This window comes from Haemaphysalis longicornis, unplaced genomic scaffold (assembly GCF_048455015.1).
Source record: "Haemaphysalis longicornis isolate Haplotype H1 unplaced genomic scaffold, Haemaphysalis longicornis Haplotype H1 scaffold_6, whole genome shotgun sequence".
In the NCBI taxonomy this organism is placed as follows: Eukaryota; Metazoa; Arthropoda; class Arachnida; order Ixodida; family Ixodidae; genus Haemaphysalis; species Haemaphysalis longicornis.
In genome coordinates, this window is record NW_027526407.1 from 97,164,000 (window position 1) to 97,178,793 (window position 14,794).

General features: G+C 47.6%; 1 protein-coding gene across 1 annotated transcript; it reads left to right on the forward strand.

The window, feature by feature from the left end:
• The first annotated feature begins 4,234 nt into the window (after nt 1-4,234).
• LOC144143152 (neprilysin-1-like) lies at nt 4,235-14,347 on the forward strand. The gene is made up of 3 exons (XM_077674954.1): nt 4,235-4,285; nt 4,805-5,206; nt 12,962-14,347. The coding sequence occupies exons 1-3, from the start codon at nt 4,235-4,237 to the stop codon at nt 14,345-14,347; spliced, it is 1,839 nt and encodes a 612-aa protein (XP_077531080.1).
• Nucleotides 14,348-14,794: the final 447 nt, after the last annotated feature.

The following is a 14,794-nucleotide window of genomic DNA, read 5'->3' on the forward strand; positions in this document are numbered from 1 at the left end:
GAGACACGAAGTCAGATCCCTTTTACATACCCAACAAAGGCACACCACAAGGATCTATCATCTCAACGCTTCTCTATAACATAACTGTGATATAAACAGCAAACAGAAACATTTAATACGACCAACTGGGGGCCGCAATTAACGCAGACGACATCATCCTATCGACAAAAAGGCAACAGAAATAAGAAAATCGAAACGCTGCAAAACTCAATCAATGATATTAAGGCTTGGGGCCAACAACGGGTTGCAATGCGCCCCAGAAAAATCAGAGCTAGTCAGAGTATTCCTCTCAGGGCATGAAAAGCAAACGTCACTCTACATCGATCCGAAACCAATCCCTGAGAAAAGCCAAATAAGAATCTTGAGCATGGTAATCCAACGCAACAACGGAGCCGACGGAACTCTAGAAAGAGTCGCCAAAACCACTCTGCAATTGGCCAAGATTATAACAAGAATTACCAGAACCCGAAACGGAATGAGAGGACACGTTGAGGATTACCCAAGCCCTAATAATTAGCAGAGTAGCCTACAGCCTACCGTCCACGTTCTAAAGGGTAACCACCTGAATAAGATCAATGCGACAATCAGAACAGCCTATAAAACAGCACTCGGACTCATCTACACAGCTAATCAAAAGCTGTACGATCTCGGAGTGTGCAACACTTTCAAAAAAGTAAGGAATTCAGTGCTCGCCAACCAAGTATAACGACTACTCAAAACCCGCACAGGCCAAGCAATCCTATCCAACATTGGCTCTCCAGCAGAAAAAGAATTTTGAACAGAACGACACAACTATCACCAGACCAAAGGAAGGGAATAAAAACACTACCTATACCCAAACCCATGGTCAAAACACTCAACAAAGAAAGGAGAATAGCAATAACCAATTTTTTAAGACGAAAGTTCGGAAATCATGTAAACACTGTCTACACTGACGCAAGTAAGGGGCCACACGGCTCTTCCACTGCAGCAGTTGTCAACTTCAAAGGCTCCACCATAGACTACGCCACCCTTAGAAAACAGGACACTGACGAAGCCGAAGCCAGTGCTATTCTGATGGCTATCAGATGGGGAGAGGCAAACAACAGGAGCCTAAAGATCACGGACTCGACAAGAGCCATCAAAAACATCACTACCGGGGTAATACCCATTGGCTCAAAACACATCATCCCAAGGGAGCTGAACCATGTGCACGACATTACATGGTGCCCTGCGCCCGAAGGCTTGGAAGGAAACGAGAGTGCTGACTCGCTTGCGAGAAGTCTTACGAACCGCAGCGACGAGGAGCACTCCTACGCCCTTCCACCATACGAATCCTACGGAGAACGTCTTAAAACAAAAAGACTTGAAAGAAGAACGCTACTCGCTCCTCACATGGAACTAAACAACCACGATACACAAACACTGAGAAGAATACAAACAAACACATTCCTATACAAATCCAGGCTGGCGCTCATGTTCCCAGACCAGACAGATTTAGTGAGGACTGTTTTCAATGTAACGAAAAAACCACCCTTTTCCACACCATATAGGACTGCCCAGTTATATGGCAAACCGAGAACTATACACCTCATTCACTAGAAACGTGGGAGGCGACTCTGGCCAGCGAGGCCTTGGAAGACCAGCGCCAGCTGATCGACGGGGCCTGGGCCGGGCACCAGCTTTTGGGGCCGTGAAGTTTTACTGAACTGAACTCCTCGGTACATGATGCAGCGCTCACTGATGCGCTGCCCGCCCTTGACAGTGGCGCCAGATTTCCGTCTGGTTGTGAAACTTTATGCCTTGAGATTGCACCGAGCAGCGCCTGTGTTGTGTCTTGCGTTGCGATTGTGAGCGAGTCCGCTGCGCACGTCTGCGCAAAAAGTTCGTTTGCCCGTGTTCAACCCCGGCAATTGTCTTTTTTTTTTTACTGCCTTCGCCCAGGCCGTAACTTGTACGAGAAGTTCAACGAGTCGGTGAGCCCGTGCAACGACTTCTACAGCTACGTGTGTGGCTCCACCAACTGGTATCGGGACAGTCAGCGCATCGACACTCGCCCCTACCGCATCCACAGCCCAGGGCAACTCATGCTCGACCTGGCTGACTTGGAGAGGCGTCTGTACCGGTTGCGCGCCAAGCTGTACCGGGAGCAGCCAAATGTCTTCACAAACCAGGTTAGCGCTGACCAACTACAACTACCATTTTTGTACTATAATTAACCGACGTAAGGAAAGCTATTCGTCGTAACTGATGGGTTTCATAACATTCCGGCCAATTCGGCGTCGAAGGTGAGACACTACGCCGCTGAATACATGGTTGGAAGTATAATTGAAAGAATAAAGTTTGTGTTTAAAGCGCTGAAGCTACGCCTTGGCTACTCTGCTAATCATCGTGGAGGGCTGCGGTTTAAATTTGACCACCAGTTCGTCTACGTTCACCGACCAGATTTACAGAAAATAACACAAAATGAAGTGGGCTACAACGAAGGAAAATTTGGCATTCCCCTGAATACATCCATCTACGTGCGCTGAATTCTCGAGACACTGGCGCTTTCAATTTTGCCTCCATCATAAAAACGGCCGCTGGGACAGGCATCAAGCCCACTTCCTTGTGCCCAACGCCTTCCCCACTCAGCCACTGTGGCGGGTGAGGGTATGATGCGCTCGCCCCGGGAAATATTTTTTATCGCTGGCATGTAAAACAATAACGATTGTTATACTTAACATCGACGTGATTTGAAGTACACAAGATGGTATAAAACTTTCCCCGATAGGCGATGAGTAGCTTGGGCGCATTAAACCTACGTTGAATGGTATGTTCCTTTTTTTTCCCTATGCAGCTGCATGCCTTGCTGTCTTTCACCAGACGCAAAATACTGCTTGGAAATATTTCTCCCGGTCCTCGTATGCAGGTTTACAAACGTGGACACCATAGTTCCATAATCAAACGCCCTGTCGCGTAGCGCTGCGTGCAAGTCAAAAACGCGCGCTACAAGGGAGATTGCATGCCAGCTTGTAAGCAACAAATTGGGGAAAAGAGGCAGTTTTACAGATTGGATGGTCGGTCCATCTAGTTGATTACGCAGTTTCACTGCGCGCTTTAGTTAACTCATAACACACACTGAACAGAGCAAACTGCGAAAGGGGGGCTACCCCCTTCAGGCGCGAATTAAGAAAGGTACCAGCTATAATTTTCATACTTTAAAAACAATGTTTATTTTGTGTCTAGAAAGCAAAGAAATGTTAAAAAACTTGTTTCCGATTAATACAAAAAATTTTGATAGCGTACACAATTGTGTACATGGCGCCTCAGCTCCAACAACTTAGATGTGACCTCATGAAAGAGCGGATGAAGAGTTTGCACGCTGTGGAATTATGTAGCGCTTCCCAACTTGCTCTGTCCGTACTGTTACTCCTTCATATGAAACTCATAAAAACAGTCTTTTGCTGCACTCAGGCACAAGAGCACATGGCCCTTTCGGCAACAAATGCGGGACCTGGAATCGCAGCCAGCGTTTCGGCACCTCGGAGCAAATTTCGAGTCGGTGTGCTTCGGCCAGTGGTTGATTCCATCGAACCTCGTAGAAATGGTAGGCATAGGGATTTCATTGTGTGCCTGTCTTGAGGCTGTCTGCGCGCCGTTGCTCGGTCGTCCTCTCCTGGGAGGCTCGGTCTTGTTGCTCGCGATCAAGCTTCCAGCGATGTTGGACTGAAAACACATGTCCTTCACGTCCTTCTTGGGTAGATTCTCTGCACTTGCATCGCGAGTGTACTCAAGCCAGCTGTTACAAACAGCAAATCCGATGAAGTGAGATACAACCCTGACTGACCACTTCCTGGTCCTCGTAGACAAGGGATAAAGGGACATCAGAAAATCAAGCTTGTCTACCCCTCCCATAAACTGATTGTACTGTACAATCACTTCTGGGCAGTCAATTTCCACGTGCTGCTTCAGTGATTCACTCCAGCGTTTTTCTTTTTTCGTGTTTCCCACGCCAACAAGAGTGGACACCATGTTCACGGGTCCATTGTCATGCCAACGAACCAAGACAACATCTTCATTCTCAGTGACTTTGGAGTCGCTGCTTCCACGCCCTCCTTTCTTTAGCGCCTTGTCACTCTTGAGTTCACAGTTCACACCCAAGCAGTCGGTTGGATCGTATTGTTCCAGACGCCAAAATTCCAAGAAGTTTCAATTCTCGAAAAAGTGGAACAGACGAAAAGTAGTTGTCCATGAAACACCTAACATTGAGACCATGGGGAAGGTGTTCCACAAGGCGCATGACTACAGACTCTCCAAGGCCCAAGTGTGAATGGTCAGCACTCACCCCGGTTCCCTTTCCTTGGTAGAGCTCGAAATCGTGGGCCATTCCATCGGAGCTACAACGGACGAAGACTTGATGCCCTCGGGGTTAGGCTTGTTTCGCACGAACTGCTTCGCCACAACTCTTCCAGTAAATAGAACCATTTGCTCGTCAATGCTGTTATTGGGAAGAGGCTCAAGCTGAAGGCATCGCTCCCTCACGGCATCGACAATCGGCGCTACCTTCCAAAACTTGTTCATTGTGGGACTAACTGGGGCATTAGAGTCAGTCGCATTCAGCATTGACCTCAACTTGAAAAACCTCTTTGCTGACATGGCATCAGCAATGGAGAGACTTCTGGTGCCCTCTTGCCAGTACATTCGAACACGAGGCATCTTGAGGATTGATCTGCCGAAATTGGTGTGTTGGAGGTCTAATTGACTGTAGTGCAGCCTCTCATAAAGTCCTCAATAAAATGGCGTTACTGCCTCAGTACGCTCATGCTTTCGCGGTCCTTTACAGTTGCTGTTCTTCCTGAGCAACTGCACCCGGCCGGAGAAGAACGAGTCGGTGTGGGTCACGCTGAAGAAAATCTTCACCGAGAACATGCTGGAAGGGTGGCCCTTTAGGAAGGACCCCAAGGTTCTGCGCATCTCGGACACGTCCATGGCGCTGGACAAGTACCTCGGCCTGTTCGCCTTCGTCAAGGTCACCCTGCGCAAGGAATTCGAGGAGGACGATTACGAGGTGCATCTCGAGGCCCCCGACACTCCACTCAAGCGGCACCAGCTGCTCTACCCGAACGAGTCGGTGGCGGACTACGCCAAGAGGGTGGAGGGGATCCTGTCAATCTTCACGGACACCAGCATGGCGAAGGCTGCCGAGGACATCGTGCAGCTGGAACAGAGGCTCTTACAGCTCAAGGTGAGGCTGAAATGTACCGCATTCCACGTTTGTCTGCGGCGGTAAAACGTACCGTAGCTCAGACCATGAGCGTTGTGGGAGTTCGCAAAATGTTTGTCTTCAGCAAAGTCATTGCAAGGAATTTGAACTGCTTAGTTCTTTGTTGGGACGCGGTAGGATGAGAAATTCGAAGGATATGTCCTTTCGGTTCTTTAACACGTTTGAATATAGAAATAGAACGGCAGAAGAAAACCTGTGGAAGCCTCTCATACAGTGTAGCCAGGTACTTAGAACAAAAAGTCGCTGGAAAATTGCCAAATGTAGCCGGGAAAGTCACCACCTTTAACTGAACGTTTGAAAAGTAGCAACAAAGATGGTAGAAATTTCTTTTCGATGTAGGGTTGCGAACTGCCCGGTTTTTGACCAGCCCGGCGGGTTTTTTTCGACGGCGGGACGCTTTTCGGCGCGTTTGCCAACCTAAAATCGCAACCATAGACACCCTGTTTAAAGCCCCTGTAAAACCGGCCGTCATTGGCCGGTTTTTGGGCCATCATGACTCGATTATTTTTATCGCACATTTTATCAGCGCCAATTGAGCATCTATGACGGTAGGTATGTGTCGACAAGCTACGCAATGCACGCGAGCAGAGAAAATACGCGCGCGAGCGCGCTTCCTGTGATGGAGGTGGATCAAGGGGAAGAACAGCACAACGAAATGCCTCCGCCGCTGCCGGGTGGCATAGTACTACCAGTATTGCATGGTTTTTTGCGATTGCACGTACATATGAATATAAAATACATTATGTCATATGCATTTCATACTTTTTAACGTTTTTTTTTTGTGGGTTCAGATGCAAAGAAGAGTTTCTAATGGACGATACATGTGCAGTTACTTTTCAGAGCGACACGTTCAGAGCAATAAGCAAAAGCTCAGTCACTTCAAAACAAACGTTACGTTGATTTCTCTGTACAAAAATACGACAATAAATTGCATCACTTTTTAAGAAAATATAGCGTCTTTTTTCAACACCGATTCAACACACAAGAAAGAGGGCTGATTTTTTTTGCGGTGAAAGATTGAAGCCCTATTTCTATGGCCTGCGCAGAAAAAGGCAGGAAGTTCCAGGAGTAGCTGAACTGTATTACAAATATTGTTTATTTGCAACGGATCGGAAAAATAACAGTTCTGCATTGTCTCCCAGACAGCTAATGCATGTTACTTTATGTAAAGTATTCAATCATCATGGACTTGCGTTCGCTGCACACTGTTTTTCACCGCTTTCACTGCTTCCTTACCTTTCCGTACCTATTATAAATCGTCGAAAACACTCCCCTCTCCCCTCCCAGATGGTATCTCGACCATCTGTGAACTGCTTCAACACCACACTTCAAACTGGCGGCGTTTCTTGAATTCTTCGAAGCGATTCCTAAGTCACGTGAGGGATATTTTTTTTTTAAAGCGAAACTACGTGTTTCGCATTGTGCCGGTAAGCAGAAGTGTACGTTGGTGTGTTTTGGGTGACACTAATTTCTTGGGACCTTTTCCACTGTGACATATCGTTGCCATTTTCTTATTCTGACTGGCTTCTAGTTTCATCTTGAGTATTGGAAAGCACTGAACGACCAAATAAGGCCCATTTTCCAGAATGTAAGGTGTCAGAAGAGCCCATAAATATATAAATATTCTTCAGCGCTCAAAAGAGCCACAAAGATGCTCAGTCGCCGCACAACAATTTTAGTCACAACAAGCCTCTGAAAGTCGCCAGCTTGGCGACAAATCGCCAAACCTCGCAACACTTGCCTGGTGTTCAGCGCCGCGTAAGAAAATAATGTCCAATATGAGGTACTTCGCAGAAGATTGCTTTACAGTGACGCTTGGGAAGTTCAAACGACCACTGTACATGCCCCGAGAGTGTTCGAAAGAGATTTCATGCATAAACTGCAAAGTAGTCGCCAGTTGAGAAACTTTGGTGCTGGGGGAGAGAGAGAGAGAGAGAGAGAGAGAGAGAGAGAGAGAGAGAGAGAGAGAGAGAGAGAGAGAGAGAGAGAGGGGGGGGGGGGGGTCAGATTCGGTGTAGGCGAGCAGGGTTTGCTTTCTTTCTCTCACGTCCTATAAGGTTTGAGAGCACAACAGACGGTACCACTATAAAATATTCCCTGAATAAACGCGATAAAAGTGTAATGTCGGTAACTGACAAACCGGAAATGCAGTTGTAACAAGGGATCATGTACGTTAGATAATGGGTCCGCAAGGTAGCTTTACGTCTTTTGACGTGCAGTTGCCGAAGCATTTTCCGCTAGTTCAGGCAGTATTACCTCAATAAGGCAATACTTGCAAATACTAAATGACTCGGGCATTTCCCATTAATTCGGAATTCCCTTTTTTATCAGTCGGGTTTTTTTAGTACTCTCTCCGTAAGGAGCGCAAATAGTTGTCGTAAAACTTTGGCTCATTGCCTAACACCCATGAAAACGCTTCTTCTGTTCAGAAGGATTGAGCTGAACGTATAAACTAGCACGCAGGACACCATAGTGTGAATAACTTGTGATTAATTCCTAAACTGCATTCTAATTGCCTCTGACGTCACCCGTAGAAGCCAGCGCTAAAATAGAGGCAAAACGTTATTTCGCGGTACCAGCGGCTAATGCCCAATTAAATTAAGGTGCCCGCATGTTGTGAGAAGCGCATCTTATCTCTTCTAATGGCTTATACATTATAGGCTACATATATTAGCACAAGAGTGCCGTAACGTTCTCAAATGCTGGCAGGCTGGCCTACTACTTATCAATTGATTGATTGTCGGGTTTATCGCGCCTACGCAACGCAGGCGATGAGGCGCGCCGTATTAATTTGGACTACCTGGGGATCTTTAACGTGCGGCGAAATCTCCTACACACGGGCGTTTCTGCTTTCATCATCAGAAACGCCATCAGAAAAGCGTCAGAAAAGCGGCCGCCGCGGCCGGGAATCGAGCCCGCGACCTCGTGCTCAGCAGCGCAACGCCATAGCCACTGAGCCACCGCGGCGGGACCGGCTACTTATCAAAGAGCTGGTATTAGCCTGTGCGTCACACAGCGCCTTGCTCCCGCAGCAGAATATTGACGCCCCTTCGCACTTCGGAAGTCAAGATAGTTCAAGGTGAAGGTGAAACAGCACTTCCCCTGGCACTGAAATATGTCACTCGATGGACACAGCAATGGCTCTAATACTCCGTCTAATTGGCCGTTGCGTAATTATTAGGGTTAGGTGGGGCTTCTTTATTTGCAAGCATTGCAGGTTGCACTGCAGCCCTACCGGGAGAAAGGTTAGCGTAGTTGTTTTAGTAGCATTTTTTGAAATTGCAAACATTAGTACACTGAGCGATTAATTATGGTAGCACGTTCCATTCTTCAGTTGTGCGGGGGAAATATGACATCGTAAGACGGGTCATATCAACTATACAAAGCACGTACAGCTTTAAAGTGATTCAATCTGGTTGATCTAAGCGCTGAGGAACGTATGTACTTATTTCTACGTGAACCAACTTTACCATTATACAGTAGGTAAGTTATTCAACAATGGACCATATTCACACGATCAATCAGGTGATAGAGAAGTGCGCTGTGTATACTGAACCCCTATATATAGCCTTTATAGATTATGAGAAAGCATTTGACTCGGTCGAAACCCTAGCAGTTATTCATGCATTACGGAACCAGGGGGTAGATGAGCACAGCTTTAAAGTGATTCAATCTGGTTGACCTAAGCGCTGAGGAACGTATGTATTTATTTCTACGTGAACCAACTTTACTATTATACAGTAGGTAAGTTATTCAACAATGGACCATATTCACACGATCAATCAGGTGATAGAGAAGTGCGCTGAGTATACTGAACCCCTATATATAGCCTTTATAGATTATGAGAAAGCATTTGACTCGGTCGAAACCCTAGCAGTTATTCAGGCATTACGAAACCAGGGGGTAGATGAGCATTATGTAAGAATACTAGAGGATATGTACAATGGGTCTACAGCTGCCATCATCCTCCATAAGGAGAGCAGTAAAATACCTATAAGGAAGGGTGTCAGACAAGGAGACACAATCTCTCGAATGTTATTCACAGCATGTTTACAAGAAGTATTCAGAACGTTGGATTGGGAACAGGTGGGAGTAAGGATTAATGGAGAATACCTGACTAACCTCAGATTTGCTGATGACGTTGCCTTGCTAAGTAACTCGGGGGACGAATTGCAAAGCATGCTTTCCGCACTGGGCGAACAGAGTAGAACCGTGGGCCTGAAAATTATTATGAAGAAAACTAAAGTAATGATCAATAACCTCGGGACAGCACAGTGATTTGAGATAGGTGGCGAGGCAGTGGAAGTGGTAAGTGAATATATCTACTTAGGCCAAGTTGTGACCCCAGATCCCAATCATGAGGTTGAAATAATTAGAAGGATCAGAATGGGGTGGGGTGCATATGGCAGACATTCTCAGATAATGAATAGCAGCCTACCATTGTCGCTGAAGAAGAAAGTGTATGACAGCTGCATCTTAGCGGTACTCACCTACGGGGCAGAACTTGGAGGCTCACTAAGAGGGTTCAACTTGAATTGAGAACGACTTAGCAGGCAATGGAGCGAAAAATGATAGGTGTAACATTAAGGGACAAGAAGAGAGCGGAGTGCGTCAGGGAGCAAATTGGTGTTGAAGGAGCCATGAAGAGAAAATGCAAGTTGGTTTTATTCGAAAGATTTCGTGTTTTATAGTGCCCCCAGCGCTTGTCCGGATACAAACGGTGCTTTATTCACTGAGAAATTAAACAATTTAGGTTAAAATTTTGATTTTCCCGCTCAATCGTGCGTTTTCGTGGTCCCAAGTGACATCACGGGAACCGACCGCTCTGCAGCCTAGAGTGCCTTCATTCACGCATCCGCCGTACAGGGTAGAGACACGTAACGCTGGCGCCGCCATGTTCGGTTGCTCGCTCGCCGCCGAAGCAAGTCATTGGAGAGTTTTAGCTGACTGTTTTCGACGCTCCGCTCTGGTATCGGCGGCCCGCTCAGCGCAACCGGAGCCAATGCCGTTCGCGGCCAAGCGCGCCGCGCATGCGCAATAGCGTTTCCGCTTGCTATCGGAGCGTAGCGGACCGTGAAAGACGGTAAGCTAAAACTCCCTATTGTGTCAAAACCGCGCTAAAATTATCGCCGCAACGCGGTTTACTGAAGAAGTTTGAATCATATTGTCTGTTTCGCGTTGCTAGGTCTCGTGGGAAACGAAAAGAATAACGCGTTGAGCCCGTTGGCCCAATTGCGGCGGCACGGGACCGTTCAAAGGTTGTCTCCACCCTGTAGCGGTGTTGGTTTGTTCCCGCGTTTCTTTACGTTCCGTTACCTAGATGGCGCCACCATACCGTGGCAAGCGTTTGGTTTGTTTTTGCCCGCATTTAAACCTGGCTTGTTTTTTTTCTGGGAGAAAATATTCGTTCCCTGAAACAGTGCTCGCTCGACAAATGGGGTCACGTAAGACACCGTTGCTTGCGTCAATCGGCCAGTGTCGTCTGAGACAACCCCAAGCCCCATAGTGCTGTGCAGCTAAACCAAAGCATGCTGTGCGCAGTACGAACAGCAGAACGCATCAGTACTTCTATGTTTACATGTGCTTTCGTAACTTCCACTGTTTCGCCCATCATTCCTATTGCTTTGTAAAGAATGTGCCCTAAATTTAAGCGCAAATCGCTCGTTCGTCTAGTTTGTAAGCTCTACCTAATTTGCGTCTGCTTCTGCCAGCCTCCGCCAATCGCAGAGCTTAGCCCATGTGACATCACAGGTTCTGTTGCGGGAAATGAGCTGGTGGGTCGCATGACCATTCCCGTTTTTCCTAATTATGTAGCTTATTTCAGCGAAGTTTACGTTAAAAGTGGTGTCAGTATGATTCTAACGAGACAATCTTTTGAATGAACCAAACTTGTGTTTTCTCTTCATGGCTCCTTTAAAGACATATTAGTAGAAATTAAGAAGAAGAAATGGACGTGGGCAGGGCATGTAATGCGAAGGCAAGATAACCGCTGGTCATTAAGGGTAATAGAGTGGATCCCTAGAGAAGGCAAGCGTTGCAGGGGGCGGCAGAAAGTTAGATGGGCAGATGAGATCAAGAAGTTTGCGGGGATAAATTGGTCACAGTTACCACAGGACCGAGGTAATTGGAGAATAATCGGAGAGGCCTTTGCCCTGCAGTAGGCGTAGATAGGCTGGTGATGATGATGATGAAGAAATTTAAGCCTTTCAACCTGTAGACGCAAGTGGAGTAGTTCAAAAGTTTGAAAGTTCCCCAAAGTCCAATGTTTCAGATATTAAACCGAATATACCGATATTCAAGTCGGATTCAAATCAAACAGCACTATCCAAATATTTTGAATAAGTTTTTTATGTGTTTCGAAGTGAGAAAACGCAAGTTCTAAAATTTGCACCGGCGTTTTCCTTTAGCGCGGCGGGCTTTCCTGCGCTGCTATACGGTGGTGTGCGGCTAAAGTGCAGGGAGAACGTGCTTCTGAAAAGCATCCCTTATCTCCTTGGAAATGGGCCAACTCCGCTTTTCTGCTTCTCTCTTCTCATCGCAATAATGTCGCGCTCACCCTGTCCCGGTCAATACTCTATAAATAAAGCCTAGTTACATACTCTAATAAATACCCACTACCGCTTTTTTAACAAATGGCACGAAAGTTGATGCTTGTTTAAGACCTGTAATATTCTCTTTATATCTTTATGAAACATAACAAACACGATGAACTCGTCTGGTTTGGTGCTCCGGGACGTCGAAATAAAGCTTTCTTGTCAAAAAGGAGTTTCGCTGAGGTTCTCGCCAAGCTGGCAGACGGACCATGTGAAATCGCACACTTTGGCGAATTTTGGTCTCTTGATCCAAACATTTAACAGCAGAGCTATTTCTGCCAAGCTTTATCCGTCCGTCGCAGCAAAAAGCCTCGCAGAGCGATGACGTCACCTCGCGTTGGCTAGCAACCCCCGCCGCAGCTATGCATACCTTCGCGCTCGGTTCGCTCGCCTAGTCATGGCTTCACCGAGCCTCACCGGTGGCCGGTCAAGCCGTGACATCACTACAAATGCCCTGTGGGGAACCGCAGCATTAACGGCGCAAGTGGTTTTTAGAAACCAAATGTGTGTGTTGTTATTCCTGTCTTGTTCCAATTCATGGGTTGTTGAAGTTCCTTTCGCCATTTGGCGTGGTATCTGAGTCATAATTGAAATTAAAAGTGACATTGACATTGCACTTTTCTCTTGCGTGATGAACTCGTTCATTTAAAGCCATACACCATGGAAAGGAAAGCAATGTCATCGCACTAAAATACGTTAACAGCGGCATTCAAAAAGCGCCCACGAGAGAAGCGAAATCGCAGGGCATTTTTCTTTATTCAGTTGACTTAACAAAGCTTTTCAAGGAGTCAAAAGTTATCCAGTGGCTATTTAGAAATGCACGCATGGCACCCATATTTCTCAATGCCTCGGCGCGAAAGAAAACGATGTCTTGACCGTGCGCGCTGCGCAAACAGGACTTGTGCGCAGCTATATTGCGTCCCCTCATGACGACACTGTTCAAAAAACGTCAGGTGTCTTGCAGGAGCTTAGCTTTACCAGGCTTGCTTCCTTGGGATAAAACTTTCCATACCGTACCTTAAATGGGGGAATTTTCGCTACAGCTACGCGTCAATGGGTTAGTACCAAACTGATATTGCAAGGTGTTGGGGACGCACTGCTGAAAAATGGCTCTGTTCTGCAGATGCCGCGGAGGTTCCTGCCCTACGACAACCGGACAGCCACCATCAAGGAGCTGCAGCGACGCAACGCCTGGCACTGGCTCACCTACCTGAACTTCCTGCTCGAGGACGCTGGCGTCCAGTTCCACCGTCAGTCCAGCGTCGTCGTCCTGGACCGCGAGTACGTCGGCCGCCTGGCCCTGCAGCTCAGCAAGTACTCCAGCAAGACACTGTTGAACTACCTTGGCTACGCGCTGCTTGTCAAGTTCTCGCCGCTTCTGCCCAGCGACGTCGACTCGCTCGTGCCGTTGAGCCACAACCACCACATCGAAACGGTGCCCCACCGCCTCCAGGCCTGTGTCCACATGCTGGAAGACCTGTGTCCCTACTGGGTTCGTAAGATGGCACGGATGACACTCAGCCGGGAAAACGTCACCACGCCACGCTGGCACTACGACGAAGAGATGCACAAGCTCGTCTACCTGGTACGGGAGAGTATGAAGCAGACGGTGCAGCGGGCGACGTGGCTGAGTCAGGCCGAAGTGGACGCAGCGTCGCAGAAGCTCGAGAAGCTTCGGGTCGACTTCCTAGCAGCACGAGAAACGGAGGACGAGGTGAACGCTTACTACCCGCAGTTCGTAAGTCCGTTCCCTGCTGACGACGCACTGCTTGGCTACTATAAGCTCCTGAACGAGACGATGTCCTTTTACTGGATCACAAACTCTTCGTTCGACATGGATGCGCGGTACCAGATATCATCGTTTGTGGCGGGAGAGGTGGAATACATTGCGGAGCGAAACCTGCTGTTCATTCCACACGGCCTAATCGCCTTCGCCAGCAACATCTCGGACACCTTCGATCCCCTCTTCGTCCCATTTATTGTGCCGGCCATTTTGCGAGGGATGTTCGCGGCCATCGATCGCCGAGGAGCGACCGTGAACGTTCAAAACCAGGTGGTGAACTGGTGGTCCAACTCGAGTCGATCCAAGTTCGCGTCGAAGCTGCAATGCTTCCAGGACCAGTACGCCGCGGATATGCAAGACCGCTTCGGCCTGGACATCGATGACGAGTTCTTCATGGATGAGAATGTCGCGGACAACGCGGTGCTGCACCCTCTGCACGATGTGTACCGCAAGGCCATGCATCTTGCCCGACGAACGCCGAGAGATTCCCGAGTCCCAGGGTTCGAGTCGTTGACCATAGACCAGCTGTTCTACGTCAACTATGCGGCGGCCCACTGCGACGGCTTCAACGCCGACACATTTAGGCGACAGGTTATCTACAAAGACTGCTTGCCTGCGTATCTGCGAGTTAATGTTCCCCTCAAGAACTACCCCAAATTCGCCGAAGTGTTCAAGTGTCAAAGAAATGCGCCCATGAATCCGGAACACCGCTGTGAACTTTGGTGAACAATAAAAGCTCGTGCGCATGGTTGAATGTCTATTGAAAATGCATTTTTGTGGGCTAGTTAATTACGAGGAAGGTAGGAGGGTGGAATAATACAAATAATGTATTTTAATGTCTACCATAATTAGATTTCGTCACTGTCATATGGTAGAATATTTAGGACAACGCGGATACGTATATTTTAAGCTTAAATCCATGTGTCTCTACTGTTACCCCGTACCATATGTTTTGTTTTGCTATGTAGGTGTTTGTAAAGCACAAGGTGCGAAATATCTTTTGCTACACCCCTTTGCTAAACCCGCCGCGCTTGTTGGATACGCGTTGTATCATCCGTCCGACCTGTTCGCCTGTTCGCTTCAGTTTGGCAATGGTGAACATGGTCTCTGGACTAAGTTTGTGGTGAATAAGCAGACCCAGGATCCTGATTTCTTTCACTTCTCTGATAGAAC

Excerpts from the sequence above, each read along its gene's own strand:
- LOC144143152 (XM_077674954.1), top strand. The coding sequence starts at position 4,235 with ATGGGGAAGGTGTTCCACAAGGCGCATGACTACAGACTCTCCAAGGCC. Across the intron at positions 4,286-4,804 it reads ACAGACTCTCCAAGGCCCAA|TTGCTGTTCTTCCTGAGCAA; the intron begins GTGTGAATGGTC and ends GGTCCTTTACAG. Across the intron at positions 5,207-12,961 it reads AGAGGCTCTTACAGCTCAAG|ATGCCGCGGAGGTTCCTGCC; the intron begins GTGAGGCTGAAA and ends TCTGTTCTGCAG.